General features: G+C 40.8%; 1 protein-coding gene across 12 annotated transcripts in view; it reads right to left on the bottom strand.

The window, feature by feature from the left end:
• Window positions 1–22633, bottom strand: part of uacab (uveal autoantigen with coiled-coil domains and ankyrin repeats b) — a 68398-nt gene that overhangs the window by 2937 nt on the left and 42828 nt on the right. For 5 of the 12 annotated variants that reach the window (XM_061760158.1, XM_061760172.1, XM_061760199.1 and 2 more), the window contains 14 exons: window positions 22137–22194; window positions 21852–21922; window positions 15167–15273; window positions 12964–13136; window positions 10169–10206; window positions 7571–7627; window positions 7304–7411; window positions 6195–6227; window positions 5524–5613; window positions 5313–5343; window positions 5152–5201; window positions 2242–4920; window positions 1906–2058; window positions 1088–1153 (listed from right to left, as the gene is read on the bottom strand). In XM_061760158.1, coding sequence (XP_061616142.1) covers window positions 1088–1153; window positions 1906–2058; window positions 2242–4920; window positions 5152–5201; window positions 5313–5343; window positions 5524–5613; window positions 6195–6227; window positions 7304–7411; window positions 7571–7627; window positions 10169–10206; window positions 12964–13136; window positions 15167–15273; window positions 21852–21922; window positions 22137–22194 — 3714 coding nt within the window. Of the gene's footprint in view, window positions 1–1087; window positions 1154–1905; window positions 2059–2241; window positions 4921–5151; window positions 5202–5312; window positions 5344–5523; window positions 5614–6194; window positions 6228–7303; window positions 7412–7570; window positions 7628–8769; window positions 8864–10168; window positions 10207–12963; window positions 13137–15166; window positions 15274–21851; window positions 21923–22136; window positions 22195–22633 lie in introns of those variants that run through there. The other 7 variants (XM_061760164.1, XM_061760182.1, XM_061760210.1 and 4 more) reach the window with 7 other exon arrangements.

The following is a 22633-nucleotide window of genomic DNA, read 5'->3' as shown; positions in this document are numbered from 1 at the left end:
TATTGCCAGTTTTATCTGTTACAAAAAAAAAAACAAAGAAAAAAATCGTCCTTTGCAGCCGTAGTAAGAATAACCTGTAATTGCATGTAGTTGAACCTCATTTGTTCGCATTGATCAGTACCCAAGAAGTAGCTATCAGTTTCAAAAAGCTTGGTGAGTACATCACGTCCTCTTCATGTGATGTTGCCTAATTGTTGTTTATTTGGTTTTGTTTCATCATTAAACAATACCAAATAAACAACAATAGTCAGGAAATAAACAGGAACTGGACAAAACATTTTCTTAATAAATTTGAATGCAAACTAAATTTGTATCCGATTAATCGATGGCATAATCGACAGAAAAATCGATTCTAAAAAGATGAGTGACAGCCCTAATATAATGTGCCAGTTTGTTTGTTTTGTTTGTTTGTTTATTAAACAGTTCAACATTGGCAGAGCTCTGTGCTACATAGTGTTTTTTGAAGTTCACAATGTATCTTAATCTCCATTTTTCAGCTACTATCTATTAAGAAAAGAATTATATTTGTCCTGGGCAGAACAGGAAGATAATGGTTCTACCTCACAGTTATAAGGTGGTATTTGCATGTTCTCCTTGCGCTTGCATGGATTTTCTCCGGGTACTCCGGCTTATTGCCACAATCCAAAACCATAAATGTTAAGTTAATTGGCGAATGGAAATTGACCATAGTTGCAAATGTGAGCGTGAAAGGTTGTCTGTGTCTCTGTGTTCCCTTCGAGTGGCTGGCAACGAGACAAGGAACCCGCTTGTCCCAAGTCAGCTGGGATAGGTTCCAGTTCACTCGCAAACCTAACGAGGTCAAGCGCTATAGAAAATGGATGGATGGATATTTGGCTGCAAAAGCATATCACACACACTAAGGACAGGTGTTAAAAATGTCACTGGACCAAACCAAGCAAATTTCTCTACATTTGTTCAGTCTACCTAAAAGAGGTACTCGATCAAAAAGATGAAAAATAAAGAGACAATTTTGACTAAAACCATTTTATATAATTCTACTTTGGTTTGGTTGGTCACCATATCAAATGTTCAATGAGGCATATATGAATCAATAATGGCAACTAACCTGCGCTGCACTGAGGAGGTGAGTTCGATAAATGGAAACCACCTCCCTGTGTTGCCTCTCAGCATCCTTAATGTACAGAAGACAGACAGAAAGAAAACACGAGATTATTGCTTCAGTATATAAGGGCCCTTATTGAGTACAGCAGGGTTTTCAAATGTATGACTCGCAGGTCAAAACTGGCCCGCGAGGAGGTACAATCCGGCCCGCAGGATGAATTTGAAACCGAAAAAAATACATGACATTTTGGTGGTGGGGACGAACGATAATTTTGAGAATTATTACCCTCCGACAGAAAAAGAAATGTTAATAATTCCTAGGTCTTCATAAATTGATTTCCTTTGAAAATGCATCACTATATTTGCAGTTCAAAATACCTGTGACTTAAGTTTTGTACCTCATACAAATACAATCACTGTGATCAGTTTTTATACACACGTAGGTGACAAACTGAAGCAAAAACATTTTTGTAAAACAATCAAAAATTCAAAGGGGAAAATGAATTGTAGGATGGTATTATTTCAGTGGTCTGGCCCCTTTGACATTAAATTAGGCTGTATGTGGTCCCTGAACTACAATGAGTTTGACATCCCTGGTGTGCAGCATCATCCACCCAAGTATTTGGATACAAGTGGTCTAATTTATTAGATAATGTACATTGTTGTTGTTGTTGTTTTTTTTTTTTTATTTTATTTTTTTTACTCTAAGTCAACGATGATGCACACAAGTCACTGTGATCTTCCCTTACACATCTATCAATGCAAAAGCTCATTCAAATATGTTCCAAGACCATTTCTTGTGTATGATGTGAATCCACTCACAGCCAGCTGTTGCTGTAGGTTCTTGATTTGGGCTTGGAGGGTGTCCATGTGCTGCGTCTGCCTTTTATTTGGGGCGTTGCTTGTGTACGCCAGCTGGGACAAACCATTCAGTGCTTGCTTCAGTCGCTCCACGTCCATCAGCAATTCTGTGATCTGAGCCAAGCAGAAGCATTAAGAAAATATATTAATTAATCTCCACCAACCGCACAACAGAAGAAAGGACAAAACATATGCGAGTCAATTAATGACTGTTTTAAAATCTAGGCTTAGTAGCGCTGACTGACACTTCTTGATATTATTGTGTGCATCATTGACCATCAAGTCAACAGTTACTACCTTCTTGTCTTTGGCTTCAGTCAGCTGAGATGACATCTGAATCCTCCTCTGCAGATCACCAATGGTGCCGAGTGATTCATCGTAGCGTTCTTTCAGCTCCCTAATTTCTCGTTCAATGGCCTGTCCCTTCTCATGGACAGCGTCCATCTCCCTCCTGGCCTTGCTTTCACGCTCCCTTGCCTGAGTCACCTCCTGCTGGACCGCGTTACATTCTTCTGTTAAGCTCAACAGCTTCCTGCTCAAATTGATAGCTTCAGCCTCGAGTTGCTGCTTCTCCTTCTTCATTTGGGTTATATGACCTTCCTTGAAGCGAAGCTCTTCGAGAGCTTGAGTGGCTTGAAGAAGTTCAGACTGCAGGGTTGAAACATCTTCGGCCCTCTGGCCGCTGCTCTCTTCCTCTTCTTGGAGCGCCATTCGAAGCTCAGTGACTTCAGCCTCCAGGGCTTCATTGGCCTTGGTGTGCTGCTGCAGCAGAGAATTATGTTCTCTGTGGAGCTCCTGAACTTCTTTCTGCAGAGCACAAACCTTCTGGGCCTCCACCTGCTGAGCCTCCCGTGCTTTCTTGCAATCTGCCTGGGCTTGCTGCATGGCGTCATGAAGGGCCTTGAGCTCGGTGTCATAGGTCGCAATCCGAGTCAACTCCGATTTTAGACGATCTTGGAGATTCTGGATTTGACTATTGCACAGGGCATTGTGGTCTTCAAGCTCAGCTTTCTGAAGATTTAGCTCATTGTGCTTCTCCTCCAGACTGCTTAACTTGAGCGAGACCGCCTCATACTCTTCCTCATACCCCTTGCGTGTCTCACCCACGACAAGAGCAGTGTCAAGTCTTTGTTGAACAGATTCAATCTCAATTTTCAATTTCTCTTTCCCCAGTTTGATATTCTCTCTTTCAGACTTCTCTTTGTTATACTTATCCTCCATTTCTAACAGTTTAACCTTCAACTCCTTTAGTTGGTTATTATAGGAGTTTTCTTTCTCCTCACTGACTGTCAGTGGGATGAACTTGGACTGAATAGCCTCCATTATAGTGTCAAGTTCCTTCTTTTGAGCTTCCAATTCTTGTGTCAACTTCACATTTTCCTCCTTGGCCAACACGTGCAATGCTGACAGTTGGTTTGCTCTATTCTCTGCCAACACCACACCAGCACCCATCTTTTCTGTGATACATTTGTGATCCTTCATGCTCATATAATCGTTTTTCATCTCTAACAGTACCTTTTCCAACTTTTCCTGTAACTTAGCGTTTCCTTCTTTCACATTCTTTAATTCTTCTTTACATTCTTTATCAGTGGACTCCAAATTTAAGTTCTCAGCCTTGACACTCGCTAAAGTGGAGGTTAACTCTATCCTCAGTTGCTCATACTGTTGTCTAGGAACATATTCTCCCTCTAGGCTCTGTTTCAAAGTCTGAGTCTGTGCTGTCAGTTGCGCACACTTCTTGTCTCTGTCTTCACACCTTGTCTGTAAAGCTTCAAATTTCTTCATCACGTCAGCATTCTGAGTCTTCAGGGCTTCTATTTCACTCTCCCGTTTCTCTCTGGCCTCTTGCAGATTGTTAATATTCTCCTGAAGCAACAGCTTATCGGTGTGAAGCAGTTGGACTTGTGCCTCTGCTTTGCCAAAACGTTCATTGGCTTCCACCACTTTGTCCTCCAGGTCCTCCACAGCTGATGCCATGCTCATTCGAGCTTCCTCGTGTTCCTTGATTGGTATGAAGTCAGCCTCAAGCCTGCTATTCAGCTCCTCCAGCTTCTCTTGCAGTATCTCTCGCTCTTCCTCACTCTCCTCCATCTCATGAATAAGTGCCTGGCTTTTTGCAGTGACATTTTGCAGTTTTCTTTTCAGCGAGATGTTCTGCTCTTCCAGGGCAGCCTGTATCCTTTGTTGTTCCTCAGAGGCCACTGCCCCTGCTCCTCCCTGGGTTGGATTATCAAGCTTTTGATGGAGCGCCGCCACCTCCTCGAGGACACGATCATAGTCGTCTCTTAGCTCAGCAAGCTGCCGTTCCTTTTCATCTACTGCATTGGTCAGTAGGTTTTTCATGTTGTCAAATTTCTCGGCTGGTACCATGTTACCGTGCTTAGACAGGGCTCTCGTCAACTGAGTCTCCATTGCAAGGACAGTTTCGGAAAGTTCATCTCTCTCTGCAGTCACAGCTCCGAGGGCTTCGTTTAACCGTTCAGCTTCAGCTGCCAGCTGGCTTTCACTGTTCTTGTACTCCTCCAATGCCTTCTCACTCTGTTTAAGGCGATTACGAACCCGACCCACCTCAGCTGAGGCCCCTTCATACTTGGCTTTGATATCCTGAAGCTGAGCACGAAGCTCTTCTGTGGCCTGGCCTCCCAAGTGTTCCTTCACTGCAACCACATGGGCCTGCAGCTGTTTAACCTTGCATTCCGAATCAATCATCCTTTTCTGGACGTCCCCCAAGGCATCCTCGAGTTCTTGAACTTGCTGGTCAGCTTGTTTCTGGATGAGATCTCTGTTCTGAACCAGTTCTTGGCACTCTCGATTTTTTTGGCTCAAAGTCGAATGAAGTCGCACCCTCTCCTCCTCTGTTGCTTGTTGTCTTCTTCTGAGCATCTCAAGCTCATGTCGGAGAACATCATGCTCACCAGAGAGACCCTTCTCTAACGGTCTGGACAGTAAACGTGACATTGCTGGATTCTGGAGTTTCTGCCAAAAGCAGGGATAAACATGCAAGATTGAGAGCAAGACAAACAAACGAACCAATCACTGGTTTTAGGAACTATAGTAACAGGTATGTATTCTTTTTTTCCCCAGATTGATTACTTTTATCATCTTCCAAAAATAGACTCCATGTTCATCACCCATGATGACATACATGCTATCGGTGACCACAACACTAAATACACATGAACAATTGTTTAAATAAACTTAGCTTACCTGATCTGAATCCAGGCTATAAGCTTGTTTGACCAAAATGTTCTCTTTTCCTGGAAAACAAGTTTTATTAAAACAATTAAATGCAAGTGAATATCAATTTAGTGATATGTTTTGTTTGTAATAGTAGCTTATTATTTGACTGGGTTATTATATAAGTCAACCTTTGATCACTGACTGTCCAGAGTAGTCCCCCTGCAAATACAAAGAACAATATATTTTGAATATGTGAACAATCTGTAAAAAAATAAATAATAAATAAAAAAAATAATAAATAAAAAAGACTAACAATAATAATAATAAAACATCTGAGCAAAATACACTGCAGTCGTTTCCTATAAGGAGATATCAAATGATCTGTATACAGTCACAGACCATAGTGCTTTTGAGCTGGACCTTGACAGTTTCCAAGCCTCGTGCCGCTTCTCGTTCGTTGGCACTAAGTAACACCTTTAATTGCTCCTTCTGATACAATGAAAAGAACAACAAAAAAGAGCAAATAACATTAACAGGGACCATTTCCAGATTAGCATTGACTTTTGCATGGGGTAATGCTAATTAATTTAGCTATCCTCAGTAGCAATTAAAAATGCTGAATCGGCAGCTAGGATAACCCAGATAGAATATCAGAACTGGACATGTAACGATAAAAGAAGAGCAATGGATGGGATTTGATAGGAAGAATGTCCTTTCCCATCTGCCTTGGAACAAGAAACTGTCCACGTAGGCGTATGTCTTACGCCTGACAGTTGATCTGATTGGCCAGTGATGGATGAAACAGACAGGACGTTTATACAACTTATACAATTCTTCATTTTTGTTTAGGTGCAAACAACTACTATAGGCTCTTAATGAAATGGAAATGTGCAGAGGGGCATTAAATGTAGGATTACATCATACCTTTTTACTCTCGCTGCTTTTATGGATACCATTAAGATGTGACTTTAAACATCTTATTTATTAAAATGTCATTCTGGCATGACATGTTTCAACATGTTAAACAAAATCCTTAATACCCTACTGGTAATTTTTGTTTCACACTGTACCTCTTTGTGAGTGTCTTCTACTGTCTTCTTTTCCTGTGAACAGAAAAAAGGATTAGCCAGAGCCAAATGAAGGACTGATCAATTAAAATGTTTTAAATTATAGTTTTAAGTTATATTTTCCAAATCTTACTATCAGATTAAGATATGATGTAAAATGTACAGCAAAAATGTTTTTTCCCCTGATTAAAAAGCCTACAAAATGCTGCTTTTATTTCATCTCACGCAAGCATGCATGCACACAAATCTGTGGAACATATCACGAGTACATACAAAAAAAGGTTACGGATATTCAGCTTCCGGGTAAATTTCAGGATGAACCTAAAATGCACTATATAACGTTTACAGATTAATTTAAAGCTATAAGCCACAACTATGTAAAATAATTTATTTTATTTTTTTTTTTTTTTAATTCACCCGAGCCACTACAAGAGTAAATGACATAATGCTGATTAAGCCTATCGGCTTCTGACACATCTTGCTTTATTTTTCAATTTTTTGTATTTTTTATATTTAGTGACTATCCTGGTTCAATTAGAATTTATATTTAAACAATCCTATTTCTCACGCTGTTTGCATGTTTGACATTCTGAGACCAAGACGACACCTAACAAACGATCAACTGCACCTCACCAGTGCGAGGCTTCAAACAGGATGGTCCCTTAAGGAAGTGGCAATAGCATATTACGACACAGATAATTTATTGTTGTTATGACCTGAAGCGAATATACCTACATTTTCGTGAGTAGTGTACACACACGTGCACACATATACACTGTATAGGATGTTGAATACATATATATATACATTGCCATGAAAACGGACTGGACCCTTCAAAAAATTTTTGCAGTTTCCCGACTTTTTTTAAGATCTTCAAACAAATGTAAACATCAGACAAAGATAACCCAAGTAAACATTTTTAAATGATGTTAATTATTAAGGAAAGGAAAAAACGGTGTCATTTTTTTATACACACACACACACACATTTTTTATTATATATATATATATATATATATTAGCCCCCCAAAAAAACCTACATTTGTTTGTTTTTAGTTTTGAAAATCCTCAGTCCGACAACACTAATGTATACATGTTATGAGTAGCATTTACCTGTGTGAGCTGTTGTTGTAACAGGGTGACCTTCTCTAATAGGGCCCTCTGCTCTAAATGGTAATTCCTGAGACTTTCCTGCAGGGACTCGTTCTGCCTCTCCAGGTCCTGAAATATAAATAAAAAGCATTGACAACAATCAAATATCAGTCGCCCAAAGATTCACGACAAATTACCGTAATGTTATGACAAGATTAAGATGAGATATATTCATTTGCTGCACAATCTTTTAATCTAACAACATGAATGAGAAGAGATTGTTCTTACATGTATAATATGATCCCTTCTGTTAGCTTCCATGGTGTCTGAGCGCTCCACCGACTGCTGAGAACAAGACAAAATGTTGTTAGCAAGATTCCTGGAAAAATCTTCACTCAGCAGCAAAAATGAACAAAATGTTACAAAAGGCAGCTTCAAGATGATTTAAAGGTCCTGTATTTTGCAAAACCAACTTTTTCTAGTATTTGGGATATATTATTGTCTCTTTGGTGCCGCAGTAAACGTGAAATATGAATTAAAATAGTCCACGCATTCCTGAGTTCCAGACGGTTTTCTGCCAAGAGGCCTTGAAATCAGGTCATTTGAATTTCTCAAGCTTATCTACGTCACTCACAAAGATTTCCGCCTTCCCTTTCCGTTCCCGAGCCAGCGCTGTCAACATAACAAACCTGTGCGCTCACAAGTGGGTCTTCTACATGCAGGAAAATCACAGGAAAAGGGGCAGTCTTAGCCAAATATGGACAAAGTGGAAACTAAACTGGGTCAAACAGAAGTAGCTGTCAGAGGAGCCTTTTATGGACACTCATATGACAAAACCTATGTGGTTATTTTTTTTATTAAATTGACACTTTTATACTAAGTCCATGTTAGAGAGTAACTCAATGGAAGTCTAAATAGCCAAAATATGGGACCTTTAAATGTGAAGTGATTGCAGAAAAAAGGCATGTGCAAAAACTATGCAACACCACTCATCAAAAACTAATTTTTATGTAATTGATGCAGACGTAATGGCTCCTAAAAGGAAGGGAGACCTAATATCATTGTAATGATATATAGTAGGGTTGTCAAATTACGACCTGCGGGCCACAATAGGCCTGTCAGTAGGTCCAATCCGGTCCATGAGGATGGAGAACAAATTCGTTGCTCTTTTTCAATAAAAGTAACTGTTGATGCTATTTTTCCACTGGAGGGCGCACTGACAACGCTTAAATGACATTGACGACAACGATGCCAAGTTTCAGTAGCAGACTGATATAAAATGCTGCGCCACCTTTGTACTACAGTCCTGTGAAAATAAATACCTTCTGTAAAAATATTTGAAGACATTGAATATTGCAAAATTTCAGTCAAGAGAGGTTGGTTTGATGGAACCTTTATTTTTGTTTTTTTTCCATGCATTGCCACAACTTGTATTTTTTATATGTATACATTTACAAACGATGGCTAACTGAATAGTGCACGCTCACCGATTCAGAATACTGTTGAAATCCATCCATTTTCTGTACAGCTTATCCTCGCAAGGGTCGCGGGCGTGCTGGAGCTTATCCCAGCTAACTGCAGGCAAAAGGCGGGGTACACCCTGAACTGGTCGCCAGCCAATCGCAGGGCACATATAAACAAACTACCATCCGCGCTCACATTCACACCTACGGGCTATTTAGAGTCTTCAATCAACCTACCATGCATGTTTTTGGGATGTGGGAGGAAACCGTAGTACCCGGAGAAAACCCACGCAGGCACGGGGAGAACATGCAAACTCCACACAGGCGGGGTCGGGATTTGAACCCCGGTCCTCAGAACTGTGAAGCAGATGTGCTAACCAGTTGGTCACCTTGCAGACTGTTGAAACCATTTTTTTATGATTTGCTACAAAATTTGCAACAAGATTGAAGAAGACCGGGGAAAAATTTTGAAAAAAAAATAAAAATCTGAGTTACTTTTATGATGATAAAAGTAAAATTGGCATGCTGATTCCAAAATTGCAGTCAGTTTTTTCCGAGCACGTCGAGTTTTTTTCTCCACAGCTAACCCTGCAGTTAAGCAAAATTCCACTGATTAGCTGTAGTAAGACTTGCCAGCTGATTACCATTGGACTCATTTACAGCTATGTAGCAACTTGTTTGTGCAGTCACAATTGAGACAGTGCGGTGAGGTGTGCGCAGCTCCCAATAGGTCAGTACTATCAATATCTGCAAACAGAAAGCTAGCATAGTAGGAATTAAGAGGATTTGTGCTGGCTTTTCTCTTAACCTTGTAACCATGGGCATACAGTTGTACAACCCCAATTCCAATTAAGTTTGGACATTGTGTTAAATAAAAACAGAATACAATGATTTGCAAATCATGTTCAACCTATATTTAATTCATTACACTACAAAGACAAGATATTTAATGTTCAAACTGATAAACTTTTATTGTTTTTAGCAAATAATTATTAACTTAGACTTTTATGGCTGCAACACGTTCCAAAAAAGCTGGTCATGTTTACCACTGTGTTACATCACCTTTTCTTTTAACAACATTCAATAAATGTTTGGGAACTGAGGACACTAATAGTTGAAGCTTTGTAGGTGGAAAACATGACCCTGTCCCAGCTTTTTTGGAATGTGTTGCAGGTATAACATTCTAAGTTAATGATTATTTGCTAAAAACAATAAAGTTTATCAGTTTGAACATTAAATATCTTGTCTTTGTAGTGTATTCAATTAAATATAGGTTGAACACGATTTGCAAATCATTGTATTCTGTTTTTATTTCTGTTTAACACAACATCCCAACTTCATTGGAATTGGGATTGTAGTATCAAAGAAACATGAGTGAGATGTGTTCAATTTTTCTGAGCCAATTCCTTGAATGCCACATTACCTGTCTCCTCCACTGTTCTACTTTTGCTGCCTCTTTTTCTATAAGACAAACACATATTTCAGAATTAGTTTTTAAGCCAAAAGGAAAAATAATAGAAGTGGTAAACATTCAAATATATCAGTGTTATAACATGTCTGGTCATTATCAAACAATCGCATGACTGTGTCCAGAAAAATAAATTAATCTTACTCACATAAATATTGTGTCTTTTATGCTGCATTAATATAGATTACCTTAATATAGATTACTCAATTACCCTTTTACAGTCTGTTGTTCATCTTCAGACCACTGTTTTAGTGCGCAAGTCTACTTTATGTTGCGTCGAGATGGACATTTAATCTGCATTAGTAAAATACACATGGATAAAATAGTTGGTTCTGTTCATGAAAGAAAACCTAAAATGAACACTGAAATAACTTAAAATGGACAAAAGTAATAATATGGTTGCTACACTTTTGAGATTTAAAAATTCCATACTTTTTCCAGACCCTAATTTCCAGACTTGACGGTAAACAATTCAAATAATGTGACATCACTGATAATTGTACACCTTCAAGGGCATTAACCTGCTTATACAATGGTCAATAGCCAACAAAAAAAATTAATGAATCTACCAATTCATAGTCATCTGTTTTGCAGTCAAAATAGAAAGTTTTTCGAAAAAATTTATTTTCCGTTGCAACGCCTGAGGGCTTGACTATGAAGAGTTATTTCAATCCCAAAACTTTCTAAGGGAATGTGAACGCTATTCAGTACTCCAGCAAATAGATTTTCTAGCTTGACAATGTTAATGTTAACATCCACTATGACGATAAAATCAGTTTTTATTATTACACATATATTCGGTATATTTATGTGACGGTTGATTTAAGCTCTCAGTTTGGCAACGCTGTCCTCTCTGTTGGTCTTTGTTGACTGGACAGTGGGATAAAATTGTTGCAGGGTAACATTCAAAACATCAACGGTGAAGTTTTCAGTTTGTATTAGTCAGTTTTTGTGCCCGGAAGTGTCTCAACATTTTAATCATTTCTACGCATTGATTTCATCCTTCTCGTCTAACAGACAGAATTATCTTTAAAAATCCAACTCAGGAAATGGCTTGGACAAAATTGATGGTACCCTTAGCTTAATATTTTATTGCAAAGCCTTTTGGGGAAATCACTGCACTCAATCGATTTCCTGAACTCCATGACATTTTTAGCATGTCTGTACACGCACTTAGACATTTTCGCCGATAATTTATGAGCAAATTGCTCCAAAATTCTCAGGTTTGAAAGGTGCCTTCTCTCCAGACTGGATGTTTCAGGTTCTTTTACAGATGACCAATAATATTTATACTGACTCAACTCAAATCAATTTTATTTGTATATCATACTGTGAAACAAAGTCCAGTACATAAACACAAAAATACTAATCAAACACTTTAATATCAGGGCTCTTCACAAACAGCACAAGTTCGAGACACCTTGTGCTGGATTAAGCAAAGCAGCATTTTCCCACATTTTGGGAGATTTTGTTATGGTCCGATGAAACCCAAGGTTGAACATTTTGTCCATAATTCCAAACGGTAGCACTGCTTATCAACAAAATAACACCATATCAACAGTGAAGCATGGCGGTGGCAGTATAATGTTGTGGAGCTGTCAAAAATGGAACTGGGGCATTACACAAGATAGTGGGAATTATGACCAGTTCAAAAGAGCAGTCAATGCTAGCACGAAAACCTTCAGGCTTCCACTAAATAGCAAAAATAAAAAATGTTTTTAAAAAAAAGCCAGGAAAGATACAGGAAAGAAAAAAAAAGACAGCATGCTATTGGTGGCATTTACAAACCACTGACTCCCATTAACAAACCCCAATTCAAATGAAATTGGGATGTTGTGTAAAACGTAAATAAAAACAGAATGATTTGGAAATCCTTTTCAATCTATATTCAATTGAATACACTACAAAGACAAGATATTTAGGGCCAAACCTATTCTACAGCTTAGACCTCGTTTCACCCGTGAGCCCTTACTTTTGCTTGTTCAAGTGAACAAAGGGGTGTCCCACTTCTTCATAAGGTAAAGGGGTAGGGCTAAAACGAAGGGGTATATCCACCTTATTCCTATGCCCCATGAGCCTTTGCTTAAATTATGGGCGCGACTTCCGGTTTGAACTGCCCGGCGTTATGTTGACATTGTAACTGGCTGCACTAGTCCACTTTCTTTGAGCATTATAGATGTAAACCATGAGGGATCAGGAGTTGTCACAGCTTAAAAGAGAAAACATACAATCTCGCTTGGTTGGTCGCGTTTTGTTAAACGAGGTGGGACACTCTTATTTGTCTTAAAGCAGACATAGAGCCCAGCCGAACCCTTCAAGTCCCTCATCATAGATCAGCAGCGTGTTCATGTGTCGCAGAAGGAAGGAAGAGCTTGCAGTCATGCTGCTGCCATACTTTGGAAGTTAAAAGTTGATTCTTCTGCTAGTTTTAATGAATTTCATTCCATTTAATAATGTAGAGAGGCGGGTCGACTAAAATCTTCAACTAAGAAGATTGTTATAACAACATTACTCAATTAAAAAAGTAGCTAGTTTGCATTGAATTTACTCTGAAAAGTACAATTTATCAAAAAAAAAAAAAAAAAGGATTTATTTGAATGATTTAGCTAAGTCAAAAATGTTTATATCACAAAACTTGGCATACGTGGTATTTGAACAGGGGTTTGTAGACTTTCTATATCCACTGTATGTCTTCATGGACATCAAAGCTGTGCTTCTGCATACATCAAATGATGGAACCATGTTCTCACCTTTCTCGAGGTAGCCTTTGACCAAAGTAACAAGCTCCTGGTTCTTGCTGAGGCGAGCGTAGTGGAAAGCATCATGACCCAAGCTGTCAACGTCCTTCACATCAGCACCACTCTTTAACAACATCTCCACTGCATCTTTGCAACCATACTCGCAACCGAGAAGGAGTGCTGTTCTAAGGTGGACAAAAAAAACAACAAAAAAAGGGGGGGCTTGAGCAACAACTAACTTAAACCAACAAGCAACATACATAAAATACAGTCCCCTCCAAAAGTATTGGGAATGTAAGGTCAATTCATTTCTTTTTGTTGCATACTGAAGACATTTGGGTTTCAGATCAAAAGATGAATATGAGACAAAAGTTCAGAATTCCAGCTTTTATTACATGGTTTTTACATCTAGTTTTGTTAAACAACTCAGGACAGAGCACCTTTTGTTTTAACTAGACTTAACACCGATCTGATCAGCTTGATCGGTATTGGCCGACAACTAGCATTTTATGCTGATCGGCTTTAATGTCACAATTCGCCGATCCGATCAATTACGTCAGCTCCGCAAAAGACATTTACGCCACGTTGCCATCGTGTACAGATCGTGTAAAGCCTAGTTTGAACCCACCCACTTTTCAAGTAGGCTTAAACATTCGATAGTGCTTGTTTTTGTCTTTGGGTTTCACCTGTGAAAACTGCATTTGCTGTTAAGCAAACACAAAGACCAGAGAGCAATTTATGGGAGAAAATCAAGCAATTTTGAAGCTGAGAGAAGAAGGACAATTGATCAAAGCGATTGGACAAACATTGGGCATAGCCAATAAAACAATTTGGAATGTCCTGAAAAAGAAAAACTACTGGTGTACTGAGCAACAGCAATCGAACAGGTCGCCCAAGGGTATAAACTGCAGTTGATGACAGAAATATTGTGAGAGCTGTGAAGAAACACCCAAAGACAATAGTCAGTGACATCACTGCCAACCTCCACAGGGCAGGGGTGAAGGTATCACAATCCACTGTTCGAAGAAGACTTCGAGAGAAGAAATATACAGGCCATACCACAAGATGCAAACCACTCATCAGCAAAAAGAATTGGAAGGCCAGATTGGATTTTGCAAATGTACTATGATCCAAAACACACAAGCTCATCTATGAGGAATAGTGGAGGTAATGTCATGGCTTGGGGCTTGCATGGCTGCTCCTGGAATGAGCTCACTAGTCTTTAATGATGATGTAACTCATGAAGGTAGCAGCAGAATGAATTCTGAAGTCTACAAAATCATTTCGTCTCCCAATTTACATAAAAATGCATCCAAACTAATCGGGAGAAGCTTCATCATGGAACAAAACTCACTGCCAACACAAGAAATGACTTATTCAGGGGGAAAAAGTGGAATGTCTTTGACTGGCCAAGTCAATCACTGGATCTTAACCCAATAGAGCATACATTTTACCTCCTGAAGAGGACACTGAAGGGAGAACCCCCCAGAAACAAACAAGAAATGAAAGAGCCTGCAGTGAAGGCCTGCAAAGCATTTCAAATGAAGAATGCAACAGTCTGGTGAAGTCAATGGGCCGCAGGCTTGATGCAGTTCTTGGAAGTAAGGGTTATGCCACCAAATATTAAATGTTATTCACTTTAAGTTAATTTAATAATATATTTTCCAATACTTTTGCACAATTGAAAAGTGGGTGGCTTCAAACAAAAGGTGTTTCACATATCTAGATGTAAGTACCATGAAATAAAAGCTGGACTTCTGAACCTTTGTCTCATATTCATCATTTGATGTGAAACCCAAATGTCTTCAGTATACAACAAAAACAACAGAATGGACCTTGCCGTTCCAATACTTTTGGAGGGGACTTTGTGTGTGTGTGTGTGTGTATATATATATACACATACATACAAACACACACACACACGTACACAAAACATTTATAAAATTAAACAAAGCAAATTTGAGTAAGAAGTTAAAAAAATTACACCAGCCTTGTTGTACCCAAGACTGCAGTAAAAATAACCTAAATATGTGTTGATACATTGTTGCCTGACAAACCAATCAAGACCCTTTTTCCTGTCTTCAAGAGAGATTCTTTGTTGGCACAAAATAAGAGTACAGAGAATGAAGAATATTTAACAAGCATTATTTTAAATGTCACTATGAGCTCAGGCTCTCACAATGTGTCTATTCACACAGGCAACTCTGACTCCTACTTTTTTTGTTTGTCCCGCACAGCAATATCAGCCCCTCGCTCTAAAAGCAGCTGGCAGATGCGTGGATGACACATTTGGGTTGCAAGCACCAGAGGAGTCCTGCCATCCTGAAGAATACAGACAAGACACACAATCACAGACACGCACTCAAGTGTTATATAAATGCAAAGCAACCATAGTCTTTCAATTTAAAGCACAAAGGCCCATCAATTTGAGTATGCTATTCCAAGTGTACAATATTTCAATGCTTGCAGTCAGGTCACTTCCCCTGATAGGGTACATAAAACAATTAAAGTGCCCCAAAACGTAAATGCTCGTTTTGTTTCGAAATACATGAAATATGTTTGAACATAAGTGCTGAAAACAGCCAAAGACTGAGAACAAGAGAACGAGAGAGAGAATAGTACTGAATTGTTGAGATATAGCTTAAAACTCTTCTTCACCTAAATTTTCCTGATTTTGTAAGCGGGGCTAAAAACTATCTTTGTGACGTTAAGAGGTTTTGGCATATACTTTCCGTTCCCCACTATATAAATACGCCCTTATTCTATGCAGAGGCCATTTGCCGGAATTGCCACTTCCTCATTCATCACGCCATCAAAGTATGCCCGCAACTCAAAAAAATACATCTTCCCTGAAGTGCTAATGTGTTATTTGGGCTAACCTGTCTCCGCCCTCTGGCCCCACACGCATTGTGTCACAAGGCAACAGCGAACCGCACAGGATCAGCCATGCCGTGGCCCCACGCCAGCCTGACAGCAGTTAAGGCCTTTTCACACTGCACTTACTCAATGTGAAAGGCCCCAGCGTCAAAGCGCAACGATGACGATAATGGGGGCCAACCCATATTTGAAAGTGGTGGCGTAACAGCCTCGAAGGAAGTCGGGAGACTTTCCCTGCTGAGTGGCCCATAACTTGGCAATATGCATTTGTCACTGTGGGAAAAGAAAACCATAACTTTGCGTATTTTAAAGAGGGGCGGAAGAAAAACAAAACAAAACAAAAAAAAGAATGGGAATATCCCACAATAATTTCAAAGCAGCATCTCTGAGTTAGACTCGTTTGTGAGCTCTCGTTCAAGGAAGAGCGCTTCAAGGTGTATTTAGGCTGAGCAGGGAGCTTATATTACTTTTCTGTTGGCCCAAATTCTGGGATAGTGTGACACCACAATTATTATGCCTTCCATTTCCCCCTTGCTGTTTACTGTACAAGTCCGCCAAAATAGCACTCAGAAACCACTGCGCCAGTCCCACTCCCATTGGAGGAGCTTTTCTACGTCACTGCATTAACTCTCCAGAATAGAACATATTACTATCAGATGACGCGACGCTGAGCGTCAGACTCCCTCTGCATTGACGTGACACCAGGCATTAACTAACGCCCCCTAATGCAGTGTGAAAAGGCCTTTAGAGTACATGGCGAAGATCCCGCGCAATAGCGGAGGGCTTTCAGCCATTAGCGTCATGGACGAGGAAGAGGAGGGGGAAAACAATCACAGGGCTGTGGCCGCTGTAGGCTGCAACTCTCCACACATGCACCACGGAATCCCCTCCCCCCTCATTCTCCCCGCAACGCGACGCTCCCTCACAAATCCCTCCGTCAATTAACGGCCCGCTCAATTTCAATGGAAACAAAGGGGCAGAAATACTCTCTGCGGCCCATGAAAGCGAAAGCAATGTGCATCGCTCCTCGCCTTGCAGGTAAATAGGAGCTGCAATAGAAGATACATTTGATTGACAACTGAATGCAGGATTTTTAGAGCGATCAGCAACACACCCACAGCGTCTGTAAACTCAAAGAATCTCAATTCTTGACCATTTTGAAGCCTGATTTCACATACTTTGCGATTTTTTTTTTTATCCATTCATTCATTGTCCTGCTTTTTAACGTTACTCTTTACTGTGGTGTGTCAAAAGTCATTTTTTGGCCTATTTTGTGGCACTTGAATGAATTTACATTTGGCAGTAATTGGGAATGGCGAGAAAGATGCAACATCTATCCATTCTTCCCTTTTCTGAACTGTGCGTTTAATGTTCTTGATGTTATACTGTTATTTGTATTTCTTATGTACTGTATGTTTGATACATTTCCGATTGTGATTTTTTTTTATTTCACAGGCATATTTGAGATACAGTTCTTACCATTTTTACAAAAGTTAACGTGTGTGTTCTGTCCTGGTTGTTGATGGTGTTATTTTATTGGTCTATGTCAGGCAATAATTGTCAATTTGTCAAAATGTGTTCCTTCTATAAAATGGTGCTCCTGGAGTAGAGAAAATGTACAGTGGTGTGAAAAAGTGTTAACCCCCTTCCTGATTTCTTATTTTTTTGCATGATTGTCACACTTAAATGTTTCCCATCATCAAACAAATTTAAATATTAGTCAACGACAACAAGTAAACACAAAATGGAGTTTTTAAATGAAGGTTTTTATTTCTTTTCCTTTCGGCTTGTCCCGTTTGGGGTCGCCAGAGCGTGTCATCCTTTTGCGTCCTCATCTCTAACACCAGCTCCCATCATGTCTTCCCTCCCTACATCTATCAACCTTCTCTTTGGTCTTCCTCTAGCTCTCTTGCCTGGCAGCTCCATCCTCATCACCCTTCTACCAATCTACTCACTCTTTATCCTCTGGACGTGTCCAAACCATCAAAATCTGCTCTCTATAACATTGTCTACAAAACATCTAACCTTGCCTGTCCCTCTGATGAGCTCATTTCTAATCCTATCCACCCTGGTCACTCCTAGAGAGAATCTCAACATCTTCATTTCCGCCACCTCCAGCTCTGATTCCTGTTGCCTCTTCAGCGCCACCGTCTCTAATCCGTACATCATGGCTGGCCTCACCACTGTCTTATAAACTTTGCCCTTCATCCAAGCAGATACTCTTCTGTCACAGAACACACCTGACACTTTCCTCCACCCTTTCCAACCTGCTTGGACTCGTTTCTTCACTTCCTTACCACACTCACAAGTGCTCTGGACTGTTGACCCCAAGTATTTAAAGTCCTCCACCCTCGCTATCTCTTCATCCTGTAGCTTCACTCCTCCCCCTCCACCACTCTCATTCATGCACTTATATTGTCTTACTTCGGCTAATCTTCATTCCTCCCCTTTCCAGTGCATTCTGTTTCTCCACCTGTCCCCTGCTTTTACTGCAAATCACAATGCCATCTGCGAACATCATGGTCCACGGGGACTCCACTCTAACTTCATTTGTCAGCCTATCCATCACTACTGCAAACAGGAATGGGCTCACGGCTGATCCGTGATTTAGTCCCACCTCCACCTTAAATTCCCCTGCCACACCTACAGCACACCTCACCAGTGTTCTGCTGCCCTCATACATGTCCTGTACTATTCTAACATACTTCTCTGCCACTCCAGACTTCCGCAGTACCACAGTTGATCTCTAGTTCCCAGGCCAGCTGAGAGACGTATTCTCTCCAGTGTGTCCTGGGTCGTTCCCGGGGTTTCCTCCTGGTGGGACGTGCCCAGAACACCTCACCAGGGAGGCGTCTGGGAGGCATCCAAATCAGATGCCCCAGCCACCTCATCTAGCTCCTCTCAATGTGGAGGAGCAGCGGCTCTACTCTGAGATCCTCCCGGATGACAGAGCTTCTTACCCTATCGCTAAGGGAGATCCCGGACACCATACAGAGATACTTGAACGCCTCCACTTGGCGTAGGATCTCATCCCCGACGTGGAGAAGGGACGCCACCCTTTTCCGACTGAGGACCATGGTCTCAGATTTGGAGGTGCTGATTCACATGCCAGCCGCTTCACACTCGGCTGCGAACCGCTCCAGTGAGGGTTGGAGATCACGGCTTGATGAAGCCAACAGAACCACATCTGCAAAAAGCAGAGATGCAATACTGAGGCCACCAAACCGGGCCTCGGCTGCGCCTAGAAATTCTGTATAATAAATAATAATAAATAAATTATGAACAGAATCGGTGACAAAGGGCAGCCATGGCGGAGTCCAACCATCACCGGAAACGAGTCCAACTTTCTGCCGGCAATGCGGAAAAAACTCTGACATCGCTCGTACAGGGACGAACAGCCTGCATAAGCTTCAGTACCCCATACTCCCGAAGCACCCCCCACAGGACTCCCCGAGGGACACGGTCGAACGCCTTCTCCAAGTCCACAAAACATGTAGACTGGGTGGGCGAACTCCCATGCACCCTCGAGGACCCTGCCGAGGGTGTAGCGCTGGTCCACTGTTCCACGTCTGGCCAACCTGTATAGATCTTTTTCTCCTTCTTTAGTTTCTGTAGTGTCCAACCTGGCATACATGTCATCATATGCCTTGTGTTTCGCCTTTGCCACCTCTACCTTTGCGCTACGTCACGCCTCCATGTAATACTGTCTCCTCTCCTCAGTCCTTTCAGTGTCCCACTTCTTCTTAGCTATCCTCCTTCCTTGTATGATTTTCTGCACTTTGAGGTTCCACCACCAAGTTTCCTCCTCCCCTTTCCTACCAGAAGATACACCAAGTACTCTCCTGCCTGTCTCTCTGATCACCTTGGCTGTAGTTGTCCAGTCTTCTAGAAGCTCCTCCTGTCCACCGAAAGCCTTTCTCACCTCTTCTTGAAAAACCACACAACACTCTTCCTTTCTCAGCTTCCACCACATGGTTCACTGCTCTGCCTTTTGCTTCTTAATCTTCCTCCCCACCACCAGAGTCATCTTACACACCACCAGCCTATGCTGTCTAGCCACAGTCTCCCCTACCGCTACCTTACAGTCAGTAACCTCCTTTAGATTACATCGTCTGCACAAGATGTAATGCACCTGCGTGCTTCTACCTCCGCTCTTGTAGGTCACCCTATGTCCCGGCCTCTTCTGGAAGAAAGTGTTCACTACAGTCATTTCCAGCCAACCTTTTTGCAAAGTCTACCAGCATCTGTCCCTCGAGGTTCCTTTCCTGGATGCTGAACTTATCCATCACTTCGTCATCACCCCTGTTTCCAACACCAATAACGACTCTCTCTCTGTCTGGGATGCTCAGAACTACTTCGTCTAGCTCCTTCCAGAATTTCTCTTTCACCTCTAGGTCACATTCTACCTGTGGGGCTGAGCCACTAATCACATTATACATAACACCCTCAATTTCAAGTTTCAGCCTCATCACTCGATCTGATACTCTTTTCACCTCCAAGACATTCTTAGCTAACTTGCAATGAGTCTCTTATAGCGCTGTGGAGGAATTTTGGCCCACTCATCTTTGCAGAATTGTTGTAACTCAGCCACATTGGAGGGTTTTCAAGCATGAACCGCCTTTTTAAGGTCATGCCACAGCATCTCACCTCAGCTTGAGGTCACAAACAGATGGCCAGACATTCTCAAGTATTTTTTTGGTAGACAGCTGAATTCATGGTTCCATTTATCACAGCAAGTCTTCCAGGTCCTGAAGCAGCAAAACAGTACACAATACCGCCACCATATTTTACTGTTGGTATGATATTCTTAATCTGAAATGCAGTGTTACTTTTACGCCAGAAGTAACAGGACACACACCTTGCAAAATGTTCAACTTTTGTCTTGTCAGACCACAGAGCATTTTCCCTAAAGTCCAGGGAATCATCAAGATGTCTTCTGGCAAAATTGAGATTAACCTAAATGTTCTTTTTGCTCAGCAGTGGGTTATGTCTTTAAACTCTTGTCATGCAGGCCATTTTTGCCCAGTCTCTTAAGGTGGCATCATGAACACTGACTTTAACTGAGGTTGAGTCTGCAGTTCTTTGGATGTCGTTGGGGGGGGGGGGGGGGGGGGGGGGGGGGTCTTTTGGATGAGTCCTCACTGTACTCTTGGGGTAATTTTGGTCGGCTGGCCATTCCTGAAAGGTTCACCACTGTTTTATGTTTTCATCATTTGTGGCTAATGGCTCTCACGGTGGTTCACTGGAGTCCTAAATCTTTTCATTTGTTCCTGAATTTCTTTAGATCTCGGCATGATGTCTAGCTTTTGCGGATCTTTTGGCCTACTTCCCTTTGTCGGGAAATTCCTATTTAAGTGATTTCTTGATTGAGAACAGTGGCAGTATCAGGCCTGGGTGTAGGTAGAGAAATTAAACTCTGGTATGATAAACCACAGTTCGGTTTTAACGGGGGCAGTCACCATTTTACACAGGGCCATGTAGGTTTAGATTTTTTTCTCCCTTAACAAAAACCTTTATTTAAAAAAACACATTTACTTTTTTTTGTCTTTGACTAATATTTAAATTTGTTTGATGATGGGAAACATTCAAGTGACAAACAGGCAAAAAAAAAATCAGGAAGGGGGCAAAAACATTTTCGCACCACTGTATATACCCAACCATTTAGTAGGAAACATTTATCATAAACAACTTCAAAACACCAGTCAACTTTAGAAAATGCATTTACCCATCATAAAATGATAGACAAATTTAAATCAAAAAGCAATTTCAATTTAATTTGACACAAGACTATTGTTGAAGTGTAAACAATAGTCACCCCGGCCTACGACAGAGCCAGCAAGTGGTGACGTAACGGTCGTGGTGTCCCAATTCTTAGGGGCATTTTTTTTTTTTTTTTTTTTTTTTTAAATCCTTCATCTCGACCTTCCAAACAAAGGGCTAACCGGGAGGGGTAAAGCGACGGGAAAGGGCTAAGGGGAAGAAATGGGATTGAGCCATTGTGTCAAATAAAGTGAAAGTCTTACAAAATCACTGGCATTGACAGAAGCGCCACTGTCACAGAGAAGTTTCACACTGGATGAGCAGCCTGCCATGACTGTGGAGAAAACAAGAGCCATCCAGTCAGTCAACTTCACTAACAACTACACACAGTATCAGTTAAATAAACTGCTCAACAAAAATACAATCTTTACGATAAACATTGCTAATTAATTGACAATACTAAGTTGGTCTTGAGATTTGTATTGTCACCTAGAGTAGAGCTCAATGCAGTTTTCAATGTATAAAGAGATAATTACACAAACCCTTACCAGCATCATGTAGAGCTGTTCTTCCTTGTAGGTCCACGTTTCCAACTGGACAGTTATGCTATAAAAGTAAAACAAAAGCTTAATAGAGCTAATACTGTGGATAGTACTTCATCCTTCACTTAAAAACAGTGGTGAAGTCGCATAAATGAGCATCTTGTACAACTTCACAGTTTGTGTTTAACTAAATAGAATTTAGTAAAATAATGATTCAAATTACACTATTGTGTTGCACATCTACAGAGAACCAGATCACACACATAAAGGCATGCAAGGAGAGAAGTCAGAGTGAAGGGGCACACAAACAAGGCTGCACCTCTTGAGCTGTGGGGGTTGGTGCCTTGCTCAAGCACATTTGAAATGGACAGGAAGCACACTAACATCTCTCCAACAACTTATTGCCTGAGGCATCGTGAAAACTTTAAGTATAAACGTCTGTATGAGTCATTGAGGCTAACGCTAACACAATGTACATAAATATAAACATGCAGCATCAGCTG

Source organism: Phyllopteryx taeniolatus, chromosome 2 (genome assembly GCF_024500385.1).
Source record: "Phyllopteryx taeniolatus isolate TA_2022b chromosome 2, UOR_Ptae_1.2, whole genome shotgun sequence".
In the NCBI taxonomy this organism is placed as follows: Eukaryota; Metazoa; Chordata; class Actinopteri; order Syngnathiformes; family Syngnathidae; genus Phyllopteryx; species Phyllopteryx taeniolatus.
This window is presented reverse-complemented; position numbering and strand designations above follow the sequence as displayed.